This window comes from Montipora foliosa, chromosome 3 (assembly GCF_036669935.1).
Source record: "Montipora foliosa isolate CH-2021 chromosome 3, ASM3666993v2, whole genome shotgun sequence".
NCBI lineage: Eukaryota > Metazoa > Cnidaria > Anthozoa > Scleractinia > Acroporidae > Montipora > Montipora foliosa.
Window position 1 is genome coordinate 19558207 of NC_090871.1, and position 12500 is coordinate 19570706.

At 43.0% G+C, this 12500-nt stretch overlaps 1 protein-coding gene across 1 annotated transcript in view; it reads right to left on the bottom strand.

Moving 5' to 3' along the window:
- The window catches only part of LOC137997021 (cytoplasmic tRNA 2-thiolation protein 1-like), a 24839-nt gene that overhangs the window by 7534 nt on the left and 4805 nt on the right, over positions 1–12500 (bottom strand). Inside the window, exons 5-7 of the mRNA XM_068842709.1 lie at positions 3221–3278; positions 2592–2669; positions 1801–1842 (exon numbers count right to left, since the gene is read on the bottom strand). Of these exons, the coding sequence (XP_068698810.1) occupies positions 1801–1842; positions 2592–2669; positions 3221–3278 (178 nt within the window). The remainder of the gene's footprint in view (positions 1–1800; positions 1843–2591; positions 2670–3220; positions 3279–12500) is intronic.

Sequence of the window (12500 nt, forward strand, 5' to 3'; positions counted from 1 at the left end):
CTTTTGGATGGATCAGAAAGGCTTCGCATCGCGTTTTTGGCAAACGAAAAAGGCCAGGCTGAAACACTTCAAAGAACTTATCTGAGCAAATGTATGAATGACTGCTGCCGCAGTGAGTGAGCCTGAAGCGAACGAACGAGGCAGCTCTCTTATCGGGAGAAGAACACAGTTTTCTCCGAAACGCAGGGGATTGTGGTCAATGGCGCAAGGAATTGTGGTTAAGCGCGAATGGAGGAATTACGATCGATGAACGGTACGATCTTGGGGCCTGCTCTGTTTTTCAAAGTATAGGAAACAAATCTTTTGACCACCTCTCCAATTCTCAGGTCTGTGCGGTACATCGTTTGTATGGCGTAATCAACGAAAACATCTGGAGTTCACTTTGCGGTGAAAGAGCTTACTTTTCACTCATGCGATAAAATACAGGTGTATGAAGACATCTCCTAATGTACTTGGAAGTCTCAAACTGCTGAGATTCATAGAGATTTTTTTAAACCAAATAGTTGTGTACCATGGTGTCAAAATGCTGCACTTTCGAAATGAAAGACGTCAAGGAGGTCATGTTCACCCTCCTATGGATAAAAATTCAGAAGACCTTGTGATTTTGATTTAAGAATTTGATGACGAGATTGTTAAAACCATCTGTTGTTTGCTTTCTTCTCTCGAGTGAGGTCTATTAGGAAGTCCAGTTGGGCATCTAGTTTGGGGGTCCACGTTTTGTACCATCCCTGCTCAAGACCTATTAAAATCTCCCTTCAATTCCAGGCACGAACCGCCGTTACGTTCACCCACCCAGCATTTCTACCATTTAGGTTGACTAGTATAAACATATACATGTATTTTCGTTGAAATTGCATCCATTGGAAACTCGGAAAAAATCGGAGCTCCAGATGGGATTTGAACACGAGACCCTCCTTGATATAGTCGGATGCTCAAATCACTGAGCTAGTGGAAACTCTATTGCGAGCAAGGGTGAAATGTGGGTCTTTGATCAGAACTGCGCGATTTATGAGCTGTGCTGTCAGTCGTTATTTGACTTTGTAACTACGTGATGTAGTTCTAGTCAAAGATCCACATTTCACCCTGGCTTGCTCGTCATTACGTCTCCCAGTAGCTCAGTGGTCAGGGCAACCGATTAGATCACAGAGGGTCATCGGTTCAAATTCAATCCGCACCTCGGATTTTTCCGAGTTTCAGATGGGATTGCTCGGATTTTTCCGAGTTCCCAATGGATGCAATTTCAAAAGAATTTGTTTGATTTTCTCTCATATCATGTCCATTAGCTGCAGATATTCAACAACTTGTTAAAAAAGAGAGAGATCAAGTAAAGCTATGATCCTCGCAGTTATGGACGCAATTTTAGCATTAGGTATATGATGATTCATTTCATATATCATTTCGTTCATTGATTCATTCCTCACGGGAAAATTAGAACCCACAAATGACCAGCTCCAAACGTCAGTGGCTCCATAGCTCAGTTGGTTGGAGCGTTGCACCGGTATCGCTAGGTCAAGGGGTTCAAACCCCGTTGAAGTCCTGAATTTTTCAGGCTTCCCTACGCTAAAAAGTGTGTCCATAACTGCGAGGACCATAGCTTTACTTGACTTCATATCCGCAGTTCAGTATATGTTTCAAAGAGAGAGATGTTAGAATTTTCAAGCATTTTACGACAAACAGCAACCTGTCGTTTGCCGTCGCCGTAAATGCGATGGGGCATGAATTGGACTACACGAAAAGGCAGTTCCATTGGAATGTGACCACAAATGTAGAAGAAACAAGGAAACGTCTGCAAAAACTTACCATTCATAATGACTGTTTCTGCTATGTCATCTGCATTGTGACCTGACAATATAATAAATTGGTCCAGTCAATCGTGTGTTTACTGAGGTATTGTTTCTCTTTTAAGGAGGAAAACAAGACAACAAACACCCGTCACATTTCTTGTAGCTGGGATTTCGATAGTTTCCTCAAAAACTGGATTGGCTCGTGGTTGTACAAGGAATAAGCGCTTTTTCGCCGTACCGTGGTTTCCGAGCTCCTAGGATACGAAAGTGGGTGGGGTATGCTACCCTATAAATAATCTTCTAAATGAACTTCTCAGAGATGCAGTGTTTCGCTTTTCAGCTAGCCAAGCAAGGAATACACCTTATTCCTAAATGGCCGCCATTTTAGTATTCTTTTGTTTGATTGAAAATTGGCCCATTTGGCCTCGTTCAAGGTTAAATATTCTTTCGAATTTTACCTTTGAAAGCGAGGCTACAAGCGTCAATTTGCAAGGAAACAAAAGAATACTAAAATGGCGGCCATTTTGGAATAACTATGGTGTATCAACCATAATGTTCAAGAAAAAAAATCATCATGACTTTGTTTAACAATTAACCGCGCAGGAATGATAACAAAATCTACTGGTACAGTCTGTCCTTTAGTGGAGGACAACATGAGATTATTGGATGAAAAAAACCTGCAGATGTATCGCATCGAGGTACCGGACGTGGCATGGTAAACAAACAGACAAAACTTCCGCGGCCTCCTGCCTCAAACGAAAACCCTGCAGTGGTAGAATTCTTGTCAAGAAAAACCTCTCAACGCACCCGTCACTATTTTGTCGACCTTCAAAGCCATAGCTCCTCTGTCCAAAGCTTGCCTTCTAAATACACCACAAAACGTACCTGAAAAAAGCATAATTATTGCAAACATTTTCACCAAACAGTGCGCCGCGCGTGCACATTTTCCCGCGCTTTGTGACGGCTGCGTGTAATTACTTCGAGTTTCGATTGGTTTACTGGATTGTCTCCGTCCTTTTTGATTGGCCAAAGTAATTCCTTTGGTTTTGGTTTTACGACACTCAATTGAAAACCGCTCTAACATGTATCCGTACATGTTACAATACCAATATGCTAATCATTCCTACCACCTCACACCGCATAAATTAGTCAGGTTAATTAAATTCTTTTTTTGTCACTTGAAATAGGCCATTTCCGAGTTCATGTCTCCCTCATCTTCAAAGCGAGTCTATTCATTCATGTGCAAAACAGAGCTAATTACCATCACAAAAACTTCGCACTTAGACTCTCTTTGATGATGAGGGAGACATGAACTCGGAAATGGCCTATGGATGTCATGGCGACAATGAAACGTTACTTTGCTAATTTTTATTCTTAAATGCTTAAATAAAATTTACCAGCCAAAAGCAAGAAGGTTCTATGTATTCATAGCTTACAATTATTCTTCAACCCAATCTGCTTGACTATTGCATCCATGGTCCAGCCATAGAGTTCCTAGAAGGGGAATATCAATTGATGATGATAATGAGAGGGCTTCATGAAAAAATATCCAAAGTCATTTATGCATAATTAGCTTTTAGGGTTTGAGTTCTGTTTAAGGTTAACCTCTTACTAACCGAGTGCGAGGGCCATATTGGGGATTATTAGCCGAGGTCGTGGCAGTATGGACTGAGCGAAGCGAAGTCCTTACAAAAACAACCAAGAGTCAATATTCCCCAGTACGTTCCCTGAGGTTTAGTAAGTTGTTTATTGCAAACACGTAACCTTTCCTTGTACTTGTACATGTTCATTGCCGTGACTTTAACATCTTTAGTTCCCACAGCCTGCTCCCGTCTGACCGTGTAGTTCAGTCGGTAGAGCAGCGGTGATCTAACCCGAAGGTCGCGGGTTCAATTCCCACCCTGGTCAGAGTTTTCCTCTGTCCTCGTGTGGGCCCATTTCCATTAGTAGGGCTAACGCTCACATGGTTCATATGGGCTACAAAACTAGCACTTCACATTACACTCTAACTAGTTAATGTTTATTATATGGCATCGTTTCTTTGAGCGATGGGACACTTCTCAGCTTGATGAATGTTCGTAATCTTCGTCTTCCATCAACGAACTTTGAACGGTAACCTTTTACATGTAAAACTAAAATACGCTTGCTCTAATTGTACTGTTGTCATGAAAAAAATTAAATTCCGCTTTTTAAAAATTTTTTGTGTTTCGCTCAACTTGAATTTCCCGGAAGAGAGAAAAAATCAGCCAATCAGAGTACTCTATTTAGCCTGACAATTGCTTGGTTTGTTTTTGTGTTTAAGAGCGGTTTTCAATTGAGTGTCGAAAGTAATGGGCCATTTCCGAGTTGCTGTTAGTCTCGGTTTCGAAGTGACTCTTGGTGTTCAACTATTGTAAGGGAAATGAGTTTGATTTGCATAAGAATACGCAACTCATTTACATTTGAATGGTTGTGCACCAGGACTCCTTTTGAAACTGAGACATGCAGCAACTTGAAAATGGGCTATTAGCGAATTGCTTTGGTTTTGCATTACTTCACTCGGTGATTGGTTTAAAGTTCTCGCGCCACTTTTTCAACAAATCAGAAGTGAAACCAAAACCAATCGTGGCTCGCGGCGTGCACATTTTCCCGCGCTTTGTGTCGGCTACGTGTAATTACTGTGAGTTTTGGATTGCCTCCGTCCTTTTTGATTGGTCAAAGTAATTACTTTGGTTTTGGTTTTACGACATGCACTCGATTGAAACTCGCTCTATAACTGATAGCTTCAATGCAATCACCATGCTCCATTTCCAACCGTCAAAACGGATGCGAAGGGTCCTCTACCACTATTGTACTTCAAGGATAGAATGGTCATTGGTCATTGGCGGTAAATTCAAATTTAGCAGGGAGAATCGATGATGACGTCATACCCCACCCAACAAAAAGAAACTCAGACCAGTTTTGAAATATAAGAATTTTAATAAAAACCATGTACTAGGTTAAAAAAAGTAAAGTTCCTTCAGTAGCGTCACTACTCAGTCTCAAACTTGTGCCCCGCACGCGCACCCCGCAACTATTTACAATAGGTAGCTTAAGCAGGCGCGTTTTTGAGACTCGGACGGCAACCGGAAGAGAACATTTCGCGTGCCAGGACAGAGGTGTCTCCTAGATTTTTATACTTATCATCTCTAATGGAGAAAAGATACTTGGCACTATAAATGTGGTTGAGTGAAGACAAGTTGAAAGGGAAAACACGTCACTTCCGGTTGCCGTCCGCGTCTCAAAAACGCGCGTGCTTAAGGTCCCAAATGTTCAGTCTCCCAACATCAGGCGGTCAGCTGACGTTTGCGATAGCGCTCGCTTTTGCAAATTTAATGAGAATAAATTAAAGTGCTGTTAGAGTTTTTCTCCAGTCTTTTTTTTCTCCTATAGTTCATGCTTTTATTATGCTATAGCTTCACTGTAGTATACTTTGTGCAATAACGGTAGATTCGTAGTCTTCTATTTCACTAGATTTATCATTTTCATTTTTGGCCTGGATATATTTATCAACAAAATTAACAAATGTTAGCGTTGACGTTGTTTCCATACTGGGGTGCATCCTTAAAACCGAGTTATAATGCGCATGCACCGGTGGCTCCGGTGGCTCAGTTGGTTGAGCACCGGGCTGTCACGCGGGAGGTCGTGAGTTCAACTCCGGCCGGACCAACACTCAGGGTCTTTAAATAACTGAGTAGAAAGTACAAAGTGCAAAGTGTAATTACATCTGCAAAATGGTTAGACTCTTTAGTCTTCTCGGATAAGGACGATAAGCCGGAGGTCCCGTCTCACAACCCTTCAATGTTCATGATCCTGTGGGACGTAAAAGAACCCGCGAACACTTGTCGCAAAGAGTAGGGCATGTAGTTCCCGGTGTCGTGGTCTGTCTTCTGTGGTGTATCATGGTTGGGAGGGTAAATCCTCGCACATATTAGCTACACCAAGCTACTCTAAATAAAGATGTATGATATGATATGAAAGCATGAATGTGAGGAGATCCTCTTTGGTGGAACCCCAACTCTATAGAAAAAGTTGACTATTCCTCAATAGCCATTGCATCACTCTTCAAAATGCTATCATGAACAAATAGAAATAGACCTTCTCGTGGTGCAACACTAAAAATATCATCGCCATGTTCAGTCATATCAGGTTCTTGTAATAAGGTGTCCATTTGACCGATGGTCCTTCCTCTCTTTCACACCAAATCAATATCATCCACATTATCATTTGTTATCATTATTGTTTTCAGTACTGGCATTTGCTGTCGGTCCTTTATTCACAACAAGCAGATTGTTTGAAATTTCTCTGACAGGTTGGCAGTCTGACGAATTCTGACCATTCTCCATTTTCATTTTTTGTGTTCAAAATTTCCAGCCAATTTTGTTGAATTTCTATGCCTCATTTTGGAATAATTCACTAGTTTTAATTCGATAATTGATGGGAAACAGCTCTAAAAAAAACAGTCGCCTCTGCAACGAATATCAAAATTCCGTGTTAGCTAATTTTCATGACAATAACGATGTCCCAGGACTCATTCACAACACCTCTTTGAGGGACCTGAGCTTGATTCTATTTAATTAGTCAACGGACATCAATATCTTCTCAACAGATGCAGATAACCTCTGTGCTTTCATTTGTTATTTATGCTGAGCTTACCATAATTTCAATAATATAACAAACACACAACTGGTGATTTTTCTGATTCGAAAAAGACAGACACCGGTAATCACACATATCAATGTTTCACTCAATTTTGCCAGCTGTTTTTTATTTAATACGGCTCAGGTTACCTGCATAGTACATTTGTTTGACGATCAAAGAAATATAAACTTCGATTCTTTAACTGTTACGAAATGAATATTGAGACATATAACGTCTTCTGTGCGATCTAACAATCTTCCTAACAGCCTTAGTCTTTACATACAGTCTTTAGTTTCCACGTCGGAACTCTCGAAATTTCGAAGAACCAGGCATATTTAATTCCGTTGGAAACATGCTACGTCCCTTCTTCTTCCCACCAAATAGTCGTTTTGCCAACGGTCGGTTCGCAGGCATCTCGGGTCAGTTCATCAACGTCTCATTGACCGTAAAAGTTTCCTCACTATTATCACTTTGGCTGTGGATGAAACCCCAGAATTAATGGCGGATCGATCTGACTCTCAGCAAAAACGCCAAGTTAGCCTCACACGACAAGATGAGCTCCGTGAGCCTCGAAATCAACGAGCTGTGGATCTGTCCGGTGACAGCCTATGCCTTCATCCCAGCGACGAGCCAACCCACTGGATTCGGTCAAGACAAGTTTGTGTTCCCGATGTTATCGATACCATCAGCGGGTCGGAAATCGTTGACATCGTTTTTTCTCGGACCTACGACGATGTTACCGAGGCAGACACGAACCACACCATGGCTCCTATGCGCAAAGTCATGCGATTATTTTGAGCATTTTTACTTCCTATTTCACTTACGATTTCATGACGATTTGACCTAAAACTGTGGATTATCGAACTAGCGAGGAGGTTTGTAATTTCGTGTCGATTTAGTACGATTTATTTCCTCAACGACTTCGCACCAAGAAACAGCCAGCAAATCGCGCTGAAATCGCCGCTAGTTTAAAAATCGCAATTAAAACCTATTGAATGGTTTCACAGTCTGCTTTGGTGGACTTTTGCATTTAGCAAATGAATGAAGGGGTAGTTTCTAAAGAAACTGTGCTGCTGCGTCGGTGGGGTGGTTTTATCAACGGAGTTGATAATGTAAATTGGCCACCGTACAGAGATTCTAAAAGCTGACGTTTCGAGCGTTAGCCTTTCGTCAGAGCGAATCGAGGGATTATGGGTTACGTGTAGTTTTTATAGTAGAGTAGGAGCTACGCTATTGGTGGTAACATGGCAACGTGAAAAATAGGAATATATTAGTTAAATGAAAAGCGTTCGTTAATACCGTGAGGATTAAGGGTGCCGATTTGAAAGATGAATTTTTGTTCCAGATTCTTGCGGCTTTCTGTCGTACCTAGATGTAGGGAAAGGCCGCAGATAGCCATGTGTTTTTTGGAGTGGTTAGGCAGATTAAAATGGCGAGCGACTGGCTTGGATGCATCCTTGTCATTCTTCTCAACATCGCGAAGGTGTTCGCGGAATCGGTCACCTAGTCGTCTACCTGTCTCACCAATGTATAATTTATTGCATAACGTACAGGTTATGCAATAAATGACATTTGCGGAGGTACATGTGAAGCGATCGGTGATCTTAACAGATCGCTTAGGTCCCGATATCTTGCTAGTGTTAACAATGAAAAGACAAGTTTTGCATCGTGAGCGCGCGCATTTGAAAGTGCCGGGTTGCTCATTAGTTTTGAAAAAATTACTCCAAAATGATCCCGAGACTGGTAGAATCTTTTCGCAACCTCCACTTATTTCATTCAAACGCGACAAAAACGTAGGCAACTTTTTAGTTAGAAGCGCGCTCAAAACTAATGAGCAACCCGGCACTTTCAAATGCGCCCGCTCACGATGCAAAACTTGTCTTTTCATTGTTAACACTAGCAAGATATCGAGACCTAAGCGATCTGTTAAGATCACCGATCGCTTCACATGTACCTCCGCAAATGTCATTTATTGCATAACCTGTACGTTATGCAATAAATTATACATTGGTGAGACAGGTAGACGACTAGGTGACCGATTCCGCGAACACCTTCCCGATGTTGAGAACAATGACAAGGATGCATCCAAGCCAGTCGCTCGCCATTTTAATCTGCCTAACCACTCCAAAAAACACATGGCTATCTGCGGCCTTTCCCTACATCTAGGTACGACGGAAAGCCGCAAGAATCTGGAACAAAAATTCATCTTTCAAATCGGCACCCTTAATCCTCACGGTATTAACGAACGCTTTTCATTTAACTAATATATTCCTATTTTTCACGTTGCCATGTTACCACCAATAGCGTAGCTCCTACTCTACTATAAAAACTACACGTAACCCATAATCCCTCGATTCGCTCTGACGAAGGGCTAACGCTCGAAACGTCAGCTTTTAGAATCTCTGTACGGTGGCCAATTTACATTATCAACTCCGTTGATAAAACCAAATTTTTGTATTTTGCATTTAGCAACCTTACTACCGATCGAACTCTGTACAAATTATATTCCTAAATTTCGAATTTTACAAGCGCACAGATTGCATACACGTTCTGAAAATAGGCTGTTGTCTTCGACAACTTCTATTCCAAACGTTCTGCACATCAGCTAGAATTTGTCTGTAAGTATCTTTTCTTTTTGATGGTTTAAGAAAATTCTCGGAAGAAACACAACCAGTCTTACCAGACTGGGAAGCTGCCGTTACAAATTTAACTTTAAAATCACACTGACAAATTCTGCATTGATCTCGGTGCCACAGTTTGTTTTGACTAAGGTAAACGTGTGTTAACAAGGTTATCTGCTATTGGCTAATTTGTTAATTACATGTCAAGTTAATCATTAAGAAGGTGGGCATTTTTCAAAAACAGGGGGTCTTCTTGCAGGCGTTCCTTCAGCCTCTTTCCCCAACTTTCGCGCGGCCAGATTGCGGAAAACCGTTTGGGAGCTCTTGGGAGCTCGAACAGGAGCGCTTGCGGCGCGGGCTACCTTTTCTGTAACCAACGCGTTCAGAATTTCCCGTTACACTAGCAAAGGGAAATTCGGATTGGCCAGTTGACAAGGCCAGTTGACAACTTCTTGTTAGATTGTGCTTTGATTATAAGCACGATATGGCTTTTGCGGTAGATTTCGATCATTTATCCTTTCAAGTGAGAAACACTGAACCCAAACAGGAGCAGAAACTTGCAGTCGAAGCCCTCCTATCGGGCAAGTATGTTATGGCTGCTACCAACTGGTTTCGACAAGACCATTATTTATGAGAGTTTGTCTACGAGTGACCGAAATCAAACGCCATCCGCTCATGGAAATCGTTCCTCGTTGCAGCATGACCGAATACCAGATTCGGTCGAACGATTATCTATGGGTAGTTGACTTCGAGAAGAAAGGAAATTTGTTAAAGGATATGGCTTCAAACAAAGATTGAGTCATTATTTCTGCATAACAAGCTCTGACTTCTGACTTCAGATTTTATGATTGACGAGTCGTCCGTTCTAGAAAATAATTTGTCCTTGATAGTTGTGCACGAATATCACACCGTCGAAACTTACCTAAACACTTAAACCCGGCAAAAATCTAAAGCCTCTCTCTTCTTAGCTTTTCTACCTCTTCTTTTACGGGGCTTCTTTGGAAGGTCGCTCATTAAATTCAAAGCAAACAAAGTAGTTTTTCTGAGGTTTCCTTTCCGAATAGTTTATTGAATTCGACATCCAACTAAATATTCCCACGCCGTTACTGAAGTTACTTTGAGTGTTTGTTACGTGACATTAGAAATAACAGAGGCGGAACCATCAGTCATATCACTTTCACTTACTAGATTAGCAGATTTGGTCATTCTGAACACGTCGGTTACAGAAAAGGGTGCAGTCCCTTCTTTCTCTCTTCTTCCCAAGCCTCCCTCGGTCTTTTTATTCGTTTGCGTGACAAAACACGACTGCCTCAGAAGAGCAGGCCGCTCGCAGTCTAATTTTGGGGTCGACCAATTTCGCAATGGAGCATTATTGGAAGCTTATCCCCAAAGCTTTATCATCGACCTGTCACGTGGGTCGAGGAAATGCATCGATGGAAACCAAAAGAGGAGGCTGCCATGCTTATGATCGTGTCGAACGTGTACCGTTGCCGGTTCGTACGGATCAACGAGGCCTACGCTCAATTATATGCCGTGGCACGACCTCCCGTCGTCGAACATCCATTGTACGTCTACGCAGATCTGATCGAAAGTCAATGGGTGGATAAGTCCTACAACGAACTGCTCCGGACCGTGCCTTATAAAAAAGGGGGAAGGTGGTGGGAACCTCTAAATTTGGAACATCATCGTCTCCGTGGGTCTCGGATCTAGATTGTACAAGTCTGTGTGACCGAAGTCGACAGACGTCGGGTGTCATTTCCTGCGGATCAAGGGCTTTGCGTCCAATTGCATTTTTGTCGACGTCATGATTCACACCGTCTTGCTCAGCGACATATCACCCGAATTCCCCAACAATACCAGCAGCAGCTTCAAGATCCGTTTACCCCACCCCGTCAAATTCGATGGGGATTGGGACCACGGTCTGACCTCTGTGTCCACGCACAACCAAGGCTTGGAACTGAAAGAATTGCTCGATCCAAATACAGAGTTTGTTGGTGACCACGTACCGAATTGATGCCAACCGAATCTACACACAAACGTGACGATCTTATCCAAAACCAATCGGCTATCATCGACGCCGTCGGGTTCATGAAAGCCCTCATCCATCAGATGGAATGGCAGAGGAACACCTCTCTTTAAGGTGTTCGAGCTGGGTCCGTGATCGACAGTCGACAGGTGATCTCAGGTTCGTTGAGGAGAGGATGCTGCGATGGAAAGGAGGACCTTGCGCAAGATCGAATCGTCATAAATCCGATTTACCATCCAGAAACACGTGGATGGAACCTACACCTTGAGTCCCACCCTCCAGTATTCGCTCTATGACAAGGAGGCCAAGAAAATGACCAGAATGAAGGAGACCGAGTTGGGAACGTTGCCCGTACTTGGACGCGATCAAAGACAGTTTGGCTGAAAGTAATGAACATCTGGTTGCTTTTAGTACGGGCAAGACCATCGTCACGTTTCAATTCCGTTGCCGTAGGGCGCACGTATAAAAACCAGGAGAAGGTGTTTGGAGGAAGGACACATCATGAGAGGTGGCAGTCTGACACGGTATTATCCCCCGACCTGACGCGGTCAAGACGGGGACGGATTCACGGACGAATTGATCAAGATAGCGGCACCGGTCGTGTTGGAATCTTTACAATCGGGACTTCGTACAGCCAACAGTGGTCAATCGTTAGCAGCCGCAGGACAAGTCGCCGGACAAGTGTTGAAACGAGGAGTTAAATGGAAAGATGGGGCCATCCGGTCAGCACATTACAGAACTTTGTTCGGGCAAACCAAAAAACTATGGATTCAAGTGTAATGATGATAAGACGGTGTAAATGTCAAGGGTCATTCTCTCAACGTGAAGGGAAAGGTGCAGCTCAATTATGAGGTTCTGCGCCAAAACATTTTGGACGAGCTCCGCCACCCTTTGGAGGTAGAAAGGAAAGGAAAGGAAAGGAACTTTATTTAAGTGTCTAGTCGTTCTAGCGCTGGAGCGCTAATTGGGGACACTGTAAACTGAAATGAGCAATGAAAGTAAATCAAGTCAAATGTTGGTTTTTGAGGAGAGGGGAAACCGGAGTACCCGGAGAAAACCTCTCGGTGCAGAGTAGAGAACCAACAAACTCAACCCACATATGACTCCGAGTCCGGGAATCGAACCCGGGCCACATTGGTGTGAGGCGAGTGCTCTCACCACTGCGCCATCCCTGCACCCCAGAGCGCAAAACACACATTCGTCAAGTGCGCAAAATCACCCGAACAGTACAAAATTCGTACCAAGTCCGCCCAAAATGGCTATCAACTCGTTTACAACAACAGGTGCTTCGACCAGGAACCGCCATGACGTACCCCTATGGTTACTGTCTCACCGGAAATGATGATGCTGATGAGGACGCTCGTGGCTTCCTGTCGGACACCGGTGATAAACTGAATTCGGGGATGAAGC